The 20,528-nt window shown below is 50.5% G+C and overlaps 1 protein-coding gene across 3 annotated transcripts in view; it reads right to left on the reverse strand.

The window, feature by feature from the left end:
• SLCO2B1 (solute carrier organic anion transporter family member 2B1) overlaps nucleotides 1-20,528 on the reverse strand; it is a 70,014-nt gene that overhangs the window by 38,226 nt on the left and 11,260 nt on the right. For 2 of the 3 annotated variants that reach the window (XM_080376114.1, XM_080376115.1), the window contains 5 exons: nucleotides 17,268-17,370; nucleotides 5,721-5,858; nucleotides 5,458-5,620; nucleotides 3,719-3,946; nucleotides 2,557-2,655 (listed from right to left, as the gene is read on the reverse strand). In XM_080376114.1, the coding sequence (XP_080232240.1) occupies nucleotides 2,557-2,655; nucleotides 3,719-3,946; nucleotides 5,458-5,620; nucleotides 5,721-5,858; nucleotides 17,268-17,370 (731 nt within the window). Of the gene's footprint in view, nucleotides 1-2,556; nucleotides 2,656-3,718; nucleotides 3,947-4,481; nucleotides 5,430-5,457; nucleotides 5,621-5,720; nucleotides 5,859-17,267; nucleotides 17,371-20,528 lie in introns of those variants that run through there. The other variant, XM_080376116.1, reaches the window with a different exon arrangement.

The raw sequence follows: 20,528 nt of genomic DNA on the forward strand, positions 1-20,528 counted from the left end.
AGAATTGTAGAACCATAGAATGGTTTGGGCTGGAAGGGACCTTCAAGATCACCCGGTCCCACCCCCGTGCCCTGGGCAGGGCCCCCTCCCCCCAGCCCAGGCTGCTCCCAGCCCCGTCCAGCCTGGCCTTGAGCCCTGCCAGGGATGGGGCACCCACAGCTGCTCTGGGCAGCCTGGGCCAGCGCCTCGCCGCCCTCACGGGGAAGGGTTTCTTCCTCACGTCCAACCTAAATCTCCCCTCTCTCAGCTTCAAGCCATTCCCCCCTGTCCCACCGCTCCCTGCCCTTGCCCAAAGCCCCTCCCCAGCTTTCCTGTCGGCCCCTCCAGGCACTGGGAGCTGCTCTAAGGTCTCCCCGGAGCCTTCTCCTCCCCAGGCTGCACAGCCCCAGCTCTCCCAGCCTGTCCCCACAGCAGAGGGGCTCCAGCCCTCTGACCAGCTCCGTGGCTGCCTCTGGGCCCGCTCCAACAGGTCCGTGTCCTTATACTGGGGGCTCCCGAGCTGGACGCAGTAAAACGGAGTTAACTACCGTTAACTCTCAGCAGCCAAGAGCAGTGGTTTAGTTTTCCGCAGTCTGGCTGCCCACAGAAGGACCCCCTGTTCACAGCAGGACTGGGACCCCGGAGCTGTGCCCACCAGTCTGGTCTGTCAGCCAGTACCTGGTTTGCAGCTCAACCAACAGAAGGCAATTGTTAGAAATGCCTTAATAAGGATTATATCCCTTTCTTCTGTCTGTCTTCCCTCAGCCGGCCCAGCCTCCCCCACTGCCGAGCTCAGGGCACTCTGCCAAAGATAACATTTTCTGTGGGGAGGGTACTTGGTGTAAATAAAACTGGATATGCAGAAGCCGGAATGCAAATTCACAACAGGGTGAGCCTGAACCAAGAAATATTTCTACAGAAAAAGGGGATACCTGTGGTTAGATAGTATTCACGAGCAATCCCAGGAAATGAGTCCTCCCAGAAACCTCTTCCTTAGCTGTGAGGTTTAACACAAACGAGCTATTCTCACTGCAGGGGTGCAATTAAAACTGCAGTCAGTTCACTGGCTTTCGGTAGCGTAGATACTGCCACATCTAATCCCCCATCTCTGGAAGCAACAAATGGTAGGTCAAAGAAATTTGATAATATCTTCCCTGCAAGATGTATGAAGCAAACTGGAATTTTAAATCCCTTCCTGAACAAACACCAATATTTTTTTTCTAGGAAAACATGGGGTTACATTAGATTCAGCATTAAGCAGCCACAGCTCGCTAGCTTTTCCCAGCAGGCTGAAGGTAGCTCTAAAACTGGGTGATCTCCAGTTCTGGCTACTCAGGCACATTTCTCATTCAGCATCCATCGGCAGCAGGTGGCCTAGGAGAACCGAGCACCAGGGTGTGCAGGCAGACAGCAGACCCTAATCCCATTTCTTCATCCTTCAGAGGCAGATGAGTAAAAAACATCTCACCAAGACTCCCCCACTGAGGAGGATGGATAGCTGCAGCAATAAGCTTGGACGTGGCAGTGTCAAGACTAGACTGTGCTCTTTGTGATGCAAATATCATAAATGTGTATGTTGACAAAGTGCAGGTGAAAAAAAAACTAGTGAAGTCAGTGAGCGGGAACGAGCTGGAGGCTCCGAGAAGGAACCAAAACTAATGCATCTGTAGCGTCAACAGCCACTGCTCATCCAGCCTCAGACCTGATGCTCTCTGGTCACCACCCGAAGGAGCCTGTCTGCCCTTTTTGTCAGATGAGGATGTGCAGAGTTGTATAATGTGTGTTTGCTCTGTTAATAACCAGGAAAGAGCCAAGATTCAAGAGCAGCCAAACAGGAGACGACTACAAATACTTCAATAGCACGGCTCAGGAAGAGACATTTGAAAAGGAAATCCCTTTCACGCTCCTTCCTTGCCCTATTCAGCATTTCCCTTCCACTTGTTTTCACCTTCCTTCCTCCCGCCCTCCCCTCCCCTCTGCTCCTTCACACCCCAGGGTGCTGGTACCCATTCTCCATTCCTTTTCTCTTATTATTTTCCCTCCATCTTGCTCTTTCACATTTTTTTCCAGGTTTTTCTCGTCCCCCACATCCCCACTCTTCCCCGCTGCTGGCTGACAGCAGAACAGTCCAGCTGCTGCTGCTGGCATATGGCAGAAAATTCACAGAAGAATGGACATCAGGTCTGCTCTAAAAGCACAATGCAGATGGACAACCCTCTAATCAGACCTGGCAGCAGCCCAGGGGTGAGGGTTCCCCAGGTCTGAAGGATGTTATTAAAATATGGGATACCATGGGGCTAGGTTTAACCCTGCAGATGCGTGGTCAGGTGGGAAGGACACATTTATCTGGGCCACCCCCCTCCAGCGCTGATGGGAGCGGTCTCAGAGCATCCCCTGGTGATGGAATTGATTTAAGAGGGGAGACAGCAGGCAAAGGGAGCCAGCCCCTGCCCCACAGGTTGCACCCTCATCACTGGGGGGTGGGATGCCCAGAGTGGGGCTGGACTGCTGCTGGCCCAGTAAATGGGATGCAGTGTGAAGGGTGCTGGCTGCCTCTCTGAGGGCACGTTCACTCACCTCCAGTGACTTTGTCGATGTCGACGTAAAAACGCAGCATGGCAGAGCCCAGCATGAAGCCCACCCCCGGCCCGATGACGGTCACGGAGAACAAGATGCCTGCAGAGGGGTGAGAGCAGAGAGGGGCTCAGCCCTGTGTGAAGGGACCACGGGGGCAAGAGATGCCTTGAGGCAGGACTGGGCTGGACCAGTGCCCACCACATCTGCCTCCAGCACAGGCTATTTCCCTAGCAGCTTTCTTATCTCATCCCTTTCAAAAGATAACAACCCTATTTTTTCCATGCTCCGTTCACAAGAAAGGTTTGCAAAACTCAGATCTTTCCTGCCACTTTTCTTCAGCTTCCTAGAAAGACTGAAATACACCCAGGAACAAGATGTGCCCCTCAGCATAAAAAATCCAAAGGGTTTTTTTACAAGATGGAGATAAAAGTGAATTACTGATGAAAAAAATAAACAAATCTAAGATTCAGCTCCTTTCTTAGAGATGATCATTTCAAGTAGGTTTGGAGCATCTACTAGAGCTACATTTGATGCAGTAATTCCAGTTTCTTGACAGTAATGGCCTGGGTTTGAGCCACCCTTGCTGTCCCATTCAATTCAAAAGGCTGTCACAGTTAACAGCTGCAAAAGAGTTAGAAGGACCTGTAAGGACCACCTCATCCATCCCACCACCCTGAGACATCCCTTTTAGGTGTATCTTCTCCAGCAGCCCTTCTGCTGAAGGATACTTGCCTACCTCCCAGATGGTTGATGCTGCTTTTTTAGCTTCCTGTAATATTCCCTATATCTAAACAAAATCTTCATGGCTGCATCTGCAGCCCATAGCTGCCTCTTGTGAACACAGAGATCAGATTATTCCTGTTCTCTTTGTTGAAGCCTTTTTTGGTGGAGGACACAGTCATTACGCCCATCTCCAGCTTATCACTCTCAGGTCCAAAGTCCCAGCATCTCCCCTAAATCATCTTTTCCAGCACCCCTGGTCTGTCTGCAGTTTGACTAAACTTGAAGCAGATGATAAGCTATTTTTGTGGAAACCTTCCTAGAGCTCGGTAGAGCAGAAGGGCTATAGCCAGCTCTGTTCTCATTAATGCAAATTAGTCATCTGGCCTTGCTATTAACTTAATTCTGATTTCCCCTCTTCCCACAGCAACCCCAGCCTTACCCAAATAGAGGGGGGAGTTCCTCTCGCTTGCAAAGTCGTCGATGTAGGAGATCCCAAAGGGCTGGATGGGGACACCTCCAATGCCCAGCAGCGCCTGGGCGGTGAACAAGACAAGGAGAACCTCGTGGTTCTCTCTGGCAGCGTGGGGGGTGCAGCCAGCATTGCTGAGGTTCCCCCAGGACCCCGGGACCCCAGGCTGGCACAGGTCGGTGGTGTTGCTGAACATGCCTGCCATGACAAGGGGAGCAGATCTAAGGAGCTTGGTTTGGAGAAAGCGTTTCCCTAAGACAGCAGCAAGCGTGTAGGTATGCACCTGGTAGATGTCAGGTGAAGGAAAATGCAAAGAAAGTGCAGAGATTGCTGTGCAGGTGTTCACAGTGAGATGGGTGCATGTGCCATGAAAAGCCACCTCCGCTGAAAATGCAGAGCTGAGATCACTTCCAGGACCTTTGATAGATCTTGCAATAAAGGTAAGTGAGAAAACCTGCAGATTTTGTGAATAGCTGCTCAGGAAACCAGAACGCGTTTTACCCAGAAATGGATTGCAAAGTGAAAGTGCTGATTCTAGCAGCTTTATCTTCCTTAAAATGCTCAGGGAGGCGGTGGTGGTGTTTGTAGCAGGATTTCCATGGTTATGCCCCAAATGACATGCAACTCTGAGTGCATGACACAGGGCCACCCGCACCAGCACTGCTGAAACATAGCTAATTGTTCCAAACTGTCCTTAGCCGCTGACCCCTGTTTGCAGACATGAATTATTCACCTATTTAAGTCTTCCTTTGCTGTATGCAGCTGTGTGAACCAGCTGTGCTCTCTCTGAAGAGTCAGAAAAAAGCTGTTTAATGAAGGCTTCTAAAAGATTTGCTGGAGCTTCATGGCAGGATTTGGGAAGGTAATAGAGAGTGAAGGTTCTCTTTTTTTTCTTTTCTTTTTCTCTTCTTTTTCTCTTCTTTTTCTCTTCTTTTTCTCTTCTGTTTCTCTTCTTTTTCTCTTCTTCTTTTTCTTTTCTTTTTCTTTCTCACCCTTCACCTTCTTTCAAGGACAAATCCCAAATCCACCCTGACCTGTTCCTCCGTGAGTGATTTAGTCCTGCACATTTCTCACAGGAGGTTGATTTTCTGGTGGGATCCAAAAACTCAGAGCGTTCCCTGAAAGATGGCTCAGCTAGACAGAGGAAGATGGGTGGGTGAGGTGCCCCACAAGCAGCAGAAGTTAGGTGTGAAACTGATGCTCCCTTATTACACACAACAGCATTTCACCCCCAAAGCTGCCCCCGACATTGGGCTGAGTCAAGCTCCTTCCCAGACCTCTCATTTCCCTTCTGCAAAGGGCCTCAGGTGACAGAGTTTATGAGACTTTCTCTTATCTACATTAGGAAAATAAGGGAGCAGTTCACGTGCATGAGGACAACATGGCTCAACTCGTGGAAGCTGAGAGCCCAGATGGCTGGAGAAGACCAGAAGTACCCGGTGTTTGCCTGCTGTGTGGGTGTGCAGAAGGCAAGGGGAACCAGAGGCACAGCTTACGTTTTGATTATTTTCGTGCCCTTGCCCATGGTTCCAGCTGTCCCCTGGCTCTGCTTCCCACCATCAGTTGTTGCCTCTCAGGGCTGAGATGATTACCTTCTCAGAAAATTAAAATTTCTTGAGGACAAACCTACAGCTTTCAGGTCCCAACCCCTCCAGGGAAAGTAATTCCCTTTTTCTGTTACAAAAGGCATATATTCCTAGAGTACCTACTGGCAACGGACCGGTCATACTCGTAGGGTCCAGTTATGAAGTGGGGGAGAGACATGAGGAACCCAGCCAAGGAGACGAGGATGGCACCGCAGCCGATGAAACGAGGTCGGTGCACTCGGCTCCCGAAGTAACTTACAAAGACAATCAGCAACGTGTTCCCAACCTGCAGCAGGACACACAGACCAAGAGGTCTCACAAAGGAATGACAGGAGCACGGGGACAGCGTCCACCAGGTAGACTGGGAGAAGCAAGCTGTTTTTCACCTCGTTGAAGGAAGCAAGCAGCCCCGATGTCTGGCTGGAGAGGCCGTATCGCCTCTCGATGGTCGATATGGAGCTCTTCAGATAGCCGGAGACCAGGAGCTGGGACAGCTGCAGAAGCCCGTGGCAGAAAACGAAGAACTGCCAATACAAAAAGAGAGTGTCCAGCACGATTACTGGGAGCTGCAACAGAACCAACTGCATGTCCCACACAAAGGCACGATTACTGAACATAAAACCTTTGACCATGAGCCTCTGAAATGTTACCCCTGCACCTGCCGTCAGCAGTTTTCTGAAATCAGCTCAGGGCCATTAAACTGTGCTCGGGCAAAAATTACAATAGGGTTAGTATTTGCGAGGAGAGTCTGCTTTCTTCAGCTGACAGTGGCTTTGGACAAATGGATCATTTCAGCTGGGATGGTGCTAGTTTGTGTTGGCCTTGACCCTGAGATCCAGCAGCAGAAGTGGGATGTTGCACAACCTTCCCGCTCCTGTCCAGCCCGAGTCAGGCAGCCATCCCCAGTGCTGGCAGCAGCTCTTCTGGGACAGGAATGAGCCCTTCCACACACAGCAACAAACCGTTTCTTTAGAGAAAGTCAGGAGGTCAGCGAGAGTAATTCAGACCTTCTGTTTTCCTTTCCTTCCTGGGAAGCCCTGGATGTAAAGGACTTATCTCCTTTCAGAAAATGTGATGGTTCTTTTCCACCTGCAGAAGGAAACCTTATCAAAGACTGTCATCCCCCAGAAAATCATCTGACCTCATCTCTTCCAGAATTTGGGACATACTGGTGCTTTGCTTCCCACGTGGCTTGACCTGCCACACCATTAGAGAGCAGTATCCATCTTCCTGCCCCTCGTGCAGAAGCATTTTGCAAATGCCGAAAGAGGGATGGTGACCACCTCCCCTTCATCCAGAGCTCTGCAAACTACTCAGCAAAGGAAAGGAGCTGGCAAGCTGTCTCCTTCCCCGCTGCCACATGGCTCTCCATAGGCATCCTTCCAGTCCCCAAACGAGTTAAAACAAAGTGAAAAACAGCCGGAGCGTGTCCAGAGCCGGGCAGGGGCTGGGGAAGGGGCTGGGGAAGGGGCTGGGGGGGCTCAGCCCGGAGAACAGGGGGCTCAGGGGGGCCCTTCTGGCTCCCTACAGCTGCCTGGCAGGAGGCTGCAGCGAGGGGGGTCGGTCTCTGCTCCCAAGGAACCAGCGGCAGGACAGGAGGGAACGGCCTCCAGCCGCACCAGGGCAGGCTCAGGGTGGGCACGGGGAGAAATGTCTTCCCCGACAGGGTGGCCAAGCGCTGGCACAGGCTGCCCGGGGACGGGGTGCAGGCACCGTCCTTGGGGGGGGCAGAAGAAGTGTGGATGTGGCGCTTGGGGACATGGGTTAGTGATGGACTTGGCAGTGCTGGGTTAATGGTTGGACTCGATGATCTGAAATGTCTTTTCCAACCTAAATCTGTGGTTCTATGATTCCGTGAGACAGACCACTCTACTGAGTGCAGGACAGGCAGTATCCCTGGGTCCTTTCAGAGCTTCTACCCTCAGCCTTAGATGCTGCCGAAAACCACAGGGTGTGCTTTTGGTAGAAGTTTTCTCAGTTGCTGGCTGGAGTGGGGCATTGCTCCAGCTCCATGTGTTTTGCAGCCAGCTCTCACCAGGCAGTAGTCTTGCCCAGAGGAGCTGCTCAGCCTGGCCTGGATTTCTGCTATGTCTTGTTCTGATCCAGGGCTGAAGTGGGGTCGCTGCCGAACTGGACTGCTCTGTAGGCAAAGGGACTATTTACAGCACAAAAAGGGAAAAAGAGGATGGTCAAGCCCCCTTGGCTCCCTGACAACTGGAAAATTGGGGTATGGGTATCACCACCAGAAGTGATGCACTGGCATCATACAAAGCAGGATGCAATCCACAACCTTCCCCCTTCCAGGCTCATGCCACCACTGAGAGATGCAACAAGTTTTGACCAAGAAACCATCAATGAGCCTAAGGAAAGCTTTCCCAGAGTCAGCTTTGCTAAAACTCCTACTTTCCTGCAAGACGTGCTGACTATGTCCAGGTACTGTTTCCTGAATACACAAGTTCAGATGGAAATGCTGAAGCCAGATTCATTTTTTCCTAGGCACCCACAGCACACAGGCCAGCGAGTACCCAAATCCAAGACCTTCACAGCATGTTGGCCTACACCAGCTCAGCAGCCTCACACCCTCTTCAACACAGGAGGTCAAAATGGTTTGGGAATCTGGTATTTTACTCTCCTCTATCTGGGCAAACTGAAGCACAGAAAAGAGAGATGGCCCTGCAAAGGATTTGCAGTGGCTTGGTGTCAGCGCCAGGCATCTGGGTCCAGGGGCTGTTTGCTGCTCGCCATCAGATCACAGCACGGCTGGTGACCCGTCAGGAAAAGAAGGAACAGGCCCATGGACCATAGATCTGCTGGAGAGATGTATGTCCCTCTTTGTCTTTGGCTGCACACATGGTGATGCATTTTGTCCTGCAGCAAAACCCACTTGTTTACAGTTCTGTATCTGACCACAACATCAGGGTCTCTAACTTGTATGGTCCAGAAAGACAGTCTTTGTGCCTGGAAGATGAGACCATTATTGACACCAGCATGACCCTGGTAAACAGAGGGGGAGATTTCCCTGAGGACCAACTGCTGCAGAGCAAAGCTCAGCTCTGCTTGAGAACCACAGGGTGTAATTGCCTACAGCACCTCCAAGACACCAGAGGTCATATGGACAGGCACACCAACAAGCATTTCTGTCCCAGGAGATCTCAGCAGGGCTAACCTTACAAAACCTGCTTTCATCTAAACCCTTCCCTGCCAGCAGAGCTGGCTTCTTCATGCTTGCAGCAAAAGGAGGGAGAAGCAGCAGGCAGCAGCGCTGTTACACATGAAGGCAACACACTACAATCAAACGATGCCTGCTTATCAGCTCCCAGGGAACAAACGCCTCAACCCAGAGCATTCCTTTCCACCCTCTCAAAGTACAGGCTGTGAATCCTGTCCGCATCGTAAGCCTAATGCGGCCGAAATGGAGTGAATCAGGTCACCAAGAGCCATGAATCAGGTCTCCTCCCTTCAAAGACAGTTTTGGTTGAATCCCGAAGGTTGAGTCTATACTTGTAAATGAACCCAGCTGGGGACCATTCTCTGATACCCAGGCCACTGGGAACAGCAGCCTGCATCCATCTCCACCAGACTTCAGAAGAGGGCAGTTTCACCCAAAACACTTGCTGGGAATGGTCCCCAGTTCTCAGCTTCACAGTTTTTGGGGAAAAGTAGCAGCTGGCCCAGGGCCAAGTCATGGAGTAGGTGATAATTCAGAGGTACAGCCAGGTGAGCTGTTTGCTGAGGTCTGCTCAGGGTCTTGGTACACAAAATACCCCTCCTCTCTTGGAGGAACTGATCCAGGGACTGGCATCAATGTGTCTAGCTGTGGTTCCCCAAGCCTGTGCTGGGGTGAAGGTCCAAGGGCGGGCTTGGTCCTGCCTTTGCAATCATGGAATCAGTTTGGGCTGGAAGGGACCTTCAAGACCACCCGGTCCCACCCCCCGCCAGGGGCAGGGCCCCCTCCCCCCAGCCCAGGCTGCTCCCAGCCCCGTCCAGCCTGGCCTTGAGCCCTGCCAGGGATGGGGCACCCACAGCTGCTCTGGGCAGCCTGGGCCAGCGCCTCGCCGCCCTCACGGGGAAGGGTTTCTTCCTCACGTCCAACCTAAATCTCCCCTCTCTCAGCTTCAAGCCATTCCCCCCTGTCCCACCGCTCCCTGCCCTTGCCCAAAGCCCCTCCCCAGCTTTCCTGTCAGCCCCTCCAGGCACTGGGAGCTGCTCTAAGATGCCCAAGAATACAGCCACACCATAATGTTCATCACAGGAGGATTATAATTTTCTTGCAGCAACCTGCTGCTTGTAGCTCCAGTCATCCGGACCAAACCCCTTCACTAGAAGAAGGTTCCTGCATTTTCTACAGCCCACAGAGCAACCATCACCTGTCTCCAGCACCACCACACCACCACCACCACCCCCCACACTCAGGTCTGGGGGATGCCCTCCATGCCACAGTCTGGAGGCCAGGACTTCAGGGGATAAACATCCTGACGTGGAGAGCAGAGAGCTCCTTCACTGAAATCTGCAGTGCATTTTGATAGACTTATCTTTCCCTTTTCTGGAAAAGAAAAGCAGTGTTGCAGGTTCTGGGGAACACAGAGAAGAGCACAAGCCTGGGTCAATGCAAGGGTATGAGGATATTGTTGGTGTCATGACATCTCAAGGGGATTGCAGCAGCCTACGGACACCAGAGGTGGAGGACAGGGCGCCTGGGTAACTCCAGGAGCTGGTGGGGTGGTTAAAGACAGCCCAGAAAGAGCCCTCAGGGATGCACCATATCCGACCAAGGGAGCAAGGGCGGTGAAAGAGCTGCAAAGGCATCCAACCGCAGTGCAAACAGCAGGAAGAAACAAAGGGAAGGAAATCCCCATGGGCTGCCGGGCAGAGCTTCCTAAGATCAAGCTATCAATAGCAGTTTTTAATTTAATATTTCAATCTCTTTTCCTCAATGTGGGCCTTTTCTAAAAATGACTGCTAGCAACCAAACACATTAGAGGGGCCAACATCTAACATTTCTGCGCTGTGTGTGTTGAAAGAGCAAAGACTGAAAGATTTATGAAAGCCTGGGTACCCAGATGGTGACTGCACTAGGTGCTGCACAAACGTTTTCAGGCACAAGTCAGAACCCCAGAGCAAGCAGGGAAACATTTTCAAAGTCAAAATCAAGGTAGAAGTGGTTGAGAAGGAAGAAACAAACAAGGAATGTGAAGACCGTTGCCTGCATTTTCTCCAACTTCTGCAGTGACTATAAAGCAGCTAGTTTGGGGAAGATGTCACAGACACTTGGCTTTTTGCAGGATCTGCCAGACTTTCTGCATTTCCCATTTCTCTATGATGGTGATTTGCTTTCCTAAGGTAGCAAAGTGGGAGGTCTTGCAATTAAAGCTCTGCAAGGCCAAGTCTCCTTCTTGCTCCTCAGGGAGTCATTGCGGGCAACCGCCCTAACCATGGGGCAGTTTTAGGCTGGGGAATATTTTAATGAGTGCGAAATAAAGTAATTGTTGTCATGTGATTTCCAGTTTGCCCCATCATAGCTATGATGATGGTGGTCGGTGTTTGAGACCCAGCAGTGTGTCTGTCACGGGGCTCCCCTGGAACCTCCTGTGATATTTGGTGTAGGGCTGACCACATGCAGACTCAGGTGCCACTCTACACCTTTCTCAGCTAGATCTGGGAAACAGCCCATGCCACAGGGCAGGCAGATCCTATATAGCATCACCTTTCCATGCCATCTAGTTACCTCTCCCAAGGACTCGAGGCTGGAGTTCCTCCATGACTGGACTTGGGACTGGTGCGATCAGCTGGCCTAGGTCTGATGGGCTACCACAGCAACAGGAGAAGATCAGAAGGTGACCTGGGTCTGCAGATGCTAGCCTTTTCCCCAAGACCTGAGTCCTGACAGCAGGACATATCCACAGAAAGACAGGAGCAGCCCCAGAGCTGGGGTCTCCCAGAAGCAACCCCAAGCCCAGCTCTCTGGCACCTCTTTCCCGTGAAGGGCCAAGCCATACTCATAATTTCACCCATCTACATCAGTAGAATTTAAAAAATTCAGAGAATCCAAACAAGCACTTGCATAGGCTGAGGAGGAAGGAAGGGAGAGGTTTTTAATGGCTTTTTTTATATAAACATATCTGAAACATTATTATAAGAGTCTGCTCAGGCTCTCCGTTGAGATAACTCCAGATGTTGCACTAGACCAGGGACCGATGTAGCCCTGCCAAAACCAGCACCTTTGCAGTGCCAGGGTGCAGAGCAACCTTCCTCCTCTGGAGCTGTGCCACCACCACTTCCCGTCACCAGTGAGGCATGGAGAGTGCCTAAAAGGGCAGCATCCCTGCCAGGTCTGTGCTCAGGTGCCCTCACCCGCAGGCAGCGATGTCCCAACCCAATGCTTACACCCTCCACAACCAGCACTGGGATGGGTGCATCCCTGCTCTACCACACGTCAAAGGAGGAGCTTCTCTGCAATCATGCACACCAGAAGGAACTTGCTGCTTTTCTGCTGTTCTCTATATTTTTTCATATATTTTTGCAGGCTTTGCTCTACTAAGCTTGTATCACATCAGCAAGCTGCTGTTGCTCCCTCTCCCGTAGTGTAAGAGAATAGAGAAATGTACTCAGTCCTAAACAGCCAGTAAATTGCAGATCTGGGGGTTGAACACAAATACCCCCTCTCTTAGTGGTATGCAAAAAAATTCTTACAAAGCTTCCATTGTGTTCCTGGTGTTGATCGTGCAGTTTGGCAACAGATCTTCCATGTAAGGGCTCTGAAAGCCGCGCACCCAGTCTTGCCCCCGTTGTCAGAGGGAAGTCCCTATCACGCTGTTTCCATGTGTTTGGGAGACTTTTGCTGCTATTTTAAGAAAGGGGTTTGTGCCTTAGCACATGATAAAATCCCATGCACTAGGCTGTGCATACAGAGAGGGGAAAATGGGCCTGGGAGGAATCAGTTTTTTCCACTTCAATCAACACCAGTTGCATGTAATTGGGCACGAGTCCCTACCACTGCATAGATCCACTTGTAATAAAAGCTCGGGGCAGGGTCAGCTCTGGTTTGTTCTTGAACTAAAGCACAGAGCAGAAAACATCAAGGGCTGAAGCTCCCACAGAGAGTGAATGTCCTCAGCCAGCTCCTCGATGGCTTTGGGAAGCATGCCATCCCTTGAGGAGGGATGTTGGATTCACAGCTGTGTCTGCTAATGAATCTGGAAGCCACCTCTGAGTCATTAACATCATTGGGCATGTCTTCAAGGTACAGGATGGCAACAGGCAGGGTCTGGCAGGGACGAGGAACATGGTCATGGGACCATGGCATCGCCCTGGGGCTGCTCACCTTCCTACGTGGGCCCCTACCAGGAGGGGTTTCACTGACCACATCAACACACAATGCCTGAAAACATGTGCACCTTAAACAACCCAGCAGTGATCGCATTCTCAGCCACAGTCTTCAAATGTCCAAGTGGACTTTCATGTCTCCCAGGTATCCCAGTTTTACTGGACAAAACCTCTTTATATTGACTACGGTGGCTCACACCACGGACTATGCTTTACTGCCAAGCAATTAGTCACTTCCAGCCTGCTTCCTCTTCATCTGCAGGTGAGATGTTGCCATAACGCACACATAGGCCTTCCAAAAAAGTTTCTCCTTCTGTAGCAGTCTCCATCAGAGGATCCCAAACTACTTCGTGTCTACACGTAAGCAGTTCTTCAGCAGAACTGCTCCTCCCCAAACTTGTGTGTCCATCATGAGATGCTTAATGCCAAGCTTGAAGCCAAGCCAAGACCTTGGACTTGAAGAGAAGCAGCAGCTGACTTAATTTAATCTGCTCTGATGGATTGTAGGAACTCATGACAGGTATCTCTAAAGGCTCAGAGACCAACAGCCCCAGGAGCATTGCCCAGAAGGACAGTTTTGAGTTATGCCTCTGAGTTGCATTTTGACACACGGCAACCAAAAATGGAGAGTTTTCGTGACAAGCTCTCTCTCTGGAGATTTTTTATAAATTTTTTAATTAATTAATTAATTAATTCTAAAAAATTAAATTGCAGTGCTGTGATTTTTGGTCCTTCATCCACTTCAAATGCATAAACCACATTGTGCAATGGGTTTGTGTTTCTGCAAGAGCCATTCAAACCCTGGACTTGACATTATGTTTTCTGAGGAAGTCATTTAGAAACTGGATAGGGTGACCTAACTTCTTGAAAGCAAAAAAAAAAAAAAAAAAAAGATCTGGGGAAAACATCCTGTGCTGACTATAATTGTGTGTTCGGTGACATGCGTGGTCAGGTCATCTCTGCCTTAGGGAGGAAAACAAGTTCCTTCAGCAGTTTAATGTGAAACATAGAATCAGAAGAGAGGATTTGCTCTCCTTGGTCACCGGCTGCAGCCAGGATAACACCTGGCAATGGCTTCATCGTGGCTGCTCCCAGCCTGCTGTGATTGCAATCATCCCTGCAGCCTCCTGCAACGCTGCTCTGCCCTGGAGAGATCAGTCAGGGATTCCCTGCTGAGCTTTCCAAGCACAAACCCAGCAGTAGGGTGTCTATCAGAAGCAGAACTGGTGTCCACCGTATCCTTTACTTCTGCCCTTCTCAGGGTGGGCTCCAGGGACCCTTCAGCAAGCAGCAGACTCTATCAGGCATGGGTGGTTTCAGAGTTGCCCATTGCCCTGCCCAGGACTCGCCTGCAAAACTCCCCACCAAGAGTTTCCTCTACATCTACCTTCACAGACACCTTTGCTCAGCAAAACAGACGTTGATTCTGCTCACAGATCCGAGCTGACTTTGCATCTCAGCAGCTTTAATCTTTGAAGTTTCAAACCTCTTTAAAACATCTCCACAAGGAAAAATCAATGGGATTTTATTTTAAAAGATAATCTTGCTGGTAAGTAAAAAAAAAAAACCTCAAAACCAAAACAGCTGAATGGACTGAAAAGAGGAGTGGGGGAGAAACCTGAGGGCCGTACGGCACCGAGCTCTCCCCTCTCCTGTGCCTCCAGCCTCTGCAACTCTGGTAGCCCTGTGCCTTGGTGACTTCTTCTGAGCTCATTTCACCTCTGCCACAAGGGATGAGGTGGACTAAATTTACCGGCATTTGTAACAAAAACCCCAAACCCAAAAGCTTCCCCACAACAGTGACAAAGAAATCTTAAGCCTTTAACACTGGCTGCAATCTTTTCTCTACAGCCTGGTGAGACTCTCTAACGAGTCAGGTAATTGACTTGCAACTACACTGAGCGTAGCAATAGACAATGATGCGATCACTACTGAAGAAGTACAATTATTCGGCCAAAGAGAATGAACCAGATGCTGCAGGAGAGAGGGTGCCAGCCCAGGTGCAGCCCGTAGTTCTGCAAAGAGCTCCTCTTCGGAGAGGACCTGGGATTGCACAGAGTCCGGCAGGACACTTACAGCACTGCGTTGCCGTAAGACACAGAAGGACACGGCCCTGTTGGAGCGGGCCCGTCGGAGGCCACGGAGCTGGTCAGAGGGCTGGAGCCCCTCTGCTGTGGGGACAGGCTGGGAGAGCTGGGGCTGTGCAGCCTGGGGAGGAGAAGGCTCCGGGGAGACCTTAGAGCAGCTCCCAGTGCCTGGAGGGGCCGACAGGAAAGCTGGGGAGGGGCTTGGGGCAAGGGCAGGGAGCGCTGGGACAGGGGGGAATGGCTTGAAGCTGAGAGAGGGGAGATTTAGGTTGGACGTGAGGAAGAAACCCTTCCCCGTGAGGGCGGCGAGGCGCTGGCCCAGGCTGCCCAGAGCAGCTGTGGGTGCCCCATCCCTGGCAGGGCTCAAGGCCAGGCTGGACGGGGCTGGGAGCAGCCTGGGCTGGGGGGAGGGGGCCCTGCCCCTGGCGGGGGGTGGGACCGGGTGGTCTTGAAGGTCCCTTCCAGCCCAAACCCTTCTGTGATTCTGCGATTCTATAACTTTGAAGAAGCAAGGTATATATGACTGTCTCTGGCTTACATTAAAAATTAAATGAAAAGACAACAGGAAGAATAAGGAATCTGGTCTCCCAGCTTACCAGGTCACTACCAACTCTCCTAGGTAAAGGAAACTATAATTTTCCACACACGCTTGCAGTGGCATGCTAGGAAAAGCCCATGTTAAACCATGTATGTAATACTGCATATTACATACATGTAATATGTATTACATATTACAGAAAATCCCCAAACCTGTGACTGCATAGGAACAGAAAAAGCATTTTCCATCTTGCTCTCCATCTATTCACTCAGCCGTTTTGGACCTGCTCCCACATCATACCACCTTTGGCTCCCTCAGACCTGTGTGTCTCAAGCTCCCACTTCGCAGTAGTCTGTTCCCATAGCAAAGCACTCCCTGGCTGTCGTCTGCCTGTTTAAACAAGAGCATCTTGAAAGCTGATGTTCACCAGCCAAACAACATGCTCCATCGAACATAGCATCTGCCATCCAGCCAGGCCAATACCTGGCTTATTTTTAGTTTCCTGCTTCCTTGTGACATGTGAGAAAAGAACGCAAAACTTTCAAAATGTCCTTTTTGTGGAAAAGAAGACAGATATATGAACTTGATTTTGATGCAAGCTGAGCACTTGCTTTTCCTGACATCACTGTGGTCAATACTGGTTATTATTTCCACTTTGCAGATGTCTTATCAAAATGTTTACACCCTTTTTTTTCTTTTGAGTGTCACTACACGTCATCAATAGTACCTTGCGGCAGACCACCAGTCACACAAGTGGTGTGATCATCATCATTACATGGGACTTTTTAGAAAAATACTATTACCACCAACTATACAAAGAGAAAAGGATTCCCCACCACCTCCACAGCCAAGGATCATGGATCCTCCTCTGCAAACAACTGAGCATGCAAACAACAAGCTGAGGACCCCCGCCCCTGGCACTAACACAGCCATGGGTAGGAGGCGAGACCATAATACCTGCAGGCAAGCTCAACATCAACATGCTAATCCCAAACAGGCAGCAGTGGCCCCCCCACCAGAAGATCTCAGCTGCTACTGCATCCAGCCTCACGCCACTTCCTAGCTTTGATAAGGGGCGAAAAAGGGACCTTCACCCAGGGTTCCCCATGGCTCAGCGGTTTGGGTGCTCCAGGACAGGGGAAATGTGGCCTCCCGCCTACATTGGCAAGTCAAGCTGGTCCTGTGCCTTCCCTGGGCAGCCCTCCGACCATCAGATTGCTGTGCAGAAGTGACCACCACCACCTGCTGTTCCCACCACAACCAGCTCTTGGGGCTTTTGCAAAGGGCTTAACGAAGTCCACTCGTCTAGCTGCCTGCACTGGGCCTGGCAGAGCTCTTGGGTGGAGGTGTGGAGGAACCGTCTCCCTGCATGGCCCCAGACACCCAACAGCAAAACAAGGAGGAGCTGGGTGAGCTCGCGTCAGGGTCAGGAGGTGTCGCAGGGCGGGTGGCCTGAATCATTGCTTAGGACATACATTTTCCATGAATAAATTCAAGCAAGGGAAGCCAACTAGATGCCATTCCTTGCCTAAATGGTGACTAATACCCAAAGTTTTGCAGGCTGCTGTGTGCTAAGCTTCAAGCATCAATTCCCCCTTTCCTCTATCTCTGCTGCCACCATTACATAGAAGCATTTATCATGGGTATCATCAAAAAAAATTATTTCCATGAAGACCGAGGCTCATAGCTGCTTTGAGATCTGGGATTTGTTTCTCTTGGAGGTTTTTTTTTGGGGGGGGGCTGCGGGAATTTCACTGACAGTTGTTAAACACTGCAGAAGCTGCAAGTTAAACTTGCACTGCAGCATCGCTCTCCCACCACTTGATTTTGGACGGAGCTGGCTGCACATCCAAAAGCACTTCTGCCGCATTTTTCAAATACATTTGGTAAACAGAAGTCTTATCAATGCCTTCTGCAGGAAGTTAAACTCCTCTTTACCAGGCCAGTAATCCAAGAGGGGATTATAGAAAGCAGGAGGTATTTACCTTGATACTGAGAAATGGGTTCCTGCAGAGCGTTTTCCGGGAGCGATCCGAGTAGCTGCTCTTTGTAGCGGTACTTGTCATCCTGTCAGTCTGCTTTATCCGCCTGCCAAAATAAATCATTCAGCACAATGCTAAGTTGCTCTGCCTAAATTCGCCTTGCTCAGCACAGCAAAATCCTGTCGTGCTTGCAAACACCCCCACAGCAGGCACACAGTTGTCGTAAGGAATTGTTAATTATTCCTGGTTTTCATTTTCTCTTAGCACTTCACTTCGACAAAGCAACACAGCAGCATGCAAAACACTAATGTGCTAATTTCAAAGGCACCTAAGAGGTTAAAAATTATCAATCATTTCACTTCCAAGGAACAAAGCAGTTCTGGGCCAAGATCCCAGTATTTCAAAATCCCAGCCATACAAGAGCATATCTGGGGCCAACGCCTTCCAACATAATGATGGACGATGTTCTTTAAATATTATCGGGGTGAGTCCTGTTTAACATCCTTTTCAATGACCGGAGTGATGGGGCAGAGTGCACCCTCAGTCAGTTGGCTGGAGATACAAGACTGGGAGGAGGAACTGACAGAGCTGATGGTTGTGCTGTCATCCAGAGGGACCTCAACAGGCTGGAGGAAGGGACACCCAGAGGGACCTCAATGGGATAGAGAAAGGGGCACCCAGAGGGACCTCAATGGGATGGAGAAAGGGGCACCCAGAGGGACCTCAATGGGATGGAGAAAGGGGCACCCAGAGGGACCTCAACAGGCTGGAGAACCTCATGAAATTCAACTTCATGCAAAGTCCTGCCCCTGGGGAGGAACAACCCCAGGCATCAGCACAGGCTGTGGGCTCACCAGCTCTGCAGAGAAGGACCTGGGGTTGAACGTGAGCCGGCAACACTTCCTCACGGCAAAGGAAAGCCAGATGGGCTGCGTTAGGAGGAGTGTTACCATGATCTCCAGAGGTCCCTTCCAACCTTCTTCTTTTCTGGAGACATTCAAAACCCACCTGGACATGAAAGTGCAACCTGCTCTAGGAGAGCCTGCCTTAGCAGGGGCTTGGGCTGGATGGTCTCCAGAGGTCCCTTCCAACCCCAGCCATTCCGTGACTCTGGTTCCGTAATCTCATCTATTCTGCGATCCTGATCCTGTAATAATTATTTCAATACACATAGAAGGGATGTGGGCAATTGTTACTGCCCCAAGCTATGGGAGTCTAATTGCTCTGATCAACCCCTTCATATCCTTGAATCACACGAGACATCTTGTCTTCTTTTTGTCTGCTATCAGCCACCTGCCTAGATTGACCATCTAAATTAGGAAACAGATCTCCAGACCTCCCCTAATACCACCTTAACCCCAGCCACAAAGAGCATCTTAGGGTCTTCACACAATGCATGGGGCAGGCTCTGGTCTCCACCGTGCTGGTGCAAACCCCCTTGAGCCATATTCTCCTTCCATGGTAGCTCAGCCCCACAAACCCCAGATAAGCTCCTCTGATTTGGTTAGATACATCTGAGACCAGGATCCAGCCTCTGCGTTACATATTGCACTGTATCAAGCTGTCTGAGCTTTGTAGGTTTGTTTGCAATATGCATTTACTCACTGACACTATAGCTGACGGTCAGTGCTACAGAGTGAGAAAAATACCCACAGCACTGGAGAGATGGGAGAAGAGGCTGAGAAGAAAAACCCAACTGTGCATTAGCTCAGCTCTTGGATGGTGCTGGAGCAGCCTTAGGCCAAGTGTGAGGGAACTGCCCAGACATGAATCACAGAATCATAGAATCAGAGTCATTTAGGTTGGAAAAGACCTTTAGGATCATCAAGTCCAACCGTTAACCCAGCGCTGCCAAGCCCACCACTAAACCATGTCCCTAAGCACCACATCTATGTGTTTTTTAAAACACCTCCAGGGATGGCGATTCCGCCACCTCCCCAAGGTGAGGTCAAGCTCACCAGCTGTGGCTGAGGTCACATTTGCTGCTGCATGTCTGCATGGGGTGTAAGTGGTTTCAGCTCCCCATCACACAGGGCTGGTGGCTTCATCAGGGCATGGTGTGCAGAAGTGTGCTCATGAGATCAAGCGGCTTTGGAGATGCTGGCTGGCCAAATTGCCTTCCCAAGAGCTGACTACAGCCAACCATCGCTCTGCCTAAATGAAGGTGGGGGCTGGGGACCTCCCTACAGCCTCAGAGGCAGAAGCTCCTGCCTGCAGGAGCGGGGCTCGGCAAGCCCTTCTCCATCCCTCCATACGCTGGGTCTGTGGTGGATTAAAGCCCTCCTTTCCCACCTCTCATTTTCACCCATGGTGGTTTTGCATCTCCACTGGAAGAATCCTTCCACGCTAGCTTTCTGGCTCCCAACCACCACCTAAATTTAACCGTGCAAAGAAATGTACATGAGTGGGAAGCCACCGTTCCCCTCCCTGCCCCGCTGACCTCCTTCCCTTTGGACCTGTGCTCCCTCCTCCCTTCTCACCTGCTATGTCTGTGGAGTGAATGATGCACGGCAGGATGACGTCTTTGTTGGGTTTTTAGTACCCAGGCTTCCTGCTCAGGAAACTGTATTGTTTGGAGGCACGTTAAACACATTAGGCTTTAGCTTGTTCAGTACACTCTAATAGATGTTTCCACCTCAGTGGCATCTGCAAGCTCTACAGCAAATGGGGTGAAAGGTTTTGCATTATTATTTTGTGTAATTCTATTTCCCCCATGATGAGAGGCAAAGGAGCACATACCACAGACTCAGACAAGTTAAAAAAATGTTCAGGTTGATGTAAACTCTAGTAAATGTAGACTGCCTTAACAATGGCATTTATACAACCCTTAAGTGCAGTGCTCAGAAGTAAATTCAAGAGGGGGACCTGCACTCCACTGAGTTACAAGCTCCACAGCATCCTCTGCAAAAAGCAATTGCTGCCCTCAGCCCCATTTCAAGAGACAAGATATTGCTACAACAAAATACAGGATGGGATCAATAAAGTAAATTCGATCGTAAATTAAAGCATCCATGAAAAGCTCCCTGGAACCTCTGGAGGATTAAGCAGCACAAGAGCAAAAGCACCTGCCTCTCTCCAGACCATGGCATCCAATATTGCCTGTCTCTGGGAGCAGCGCTGTGATGAATTATTTACAGCTACCAAGTTTGTTGCTGGAGCCTCTTGAAAGCTCAGGGGTGATGCAGGGAAAAGAAAAAGGGATCCAGGGTAGCAACGGGGGGAAACTAAAAGGAGTCTGAGCCTGGATTTCCAGGGATGGGCACG

The sequence above is a fragment of the Falco punctatus genome (genome assembly GCF_963210335.1).
Source record: "Falco punctatus genome assembly, chromosome: 2".
Lineage (NCBI taxonomy): Eukaryota > Metazoa > Chordata > Aves > Falconiformes > Falconidae > Falco > Falco punctatus.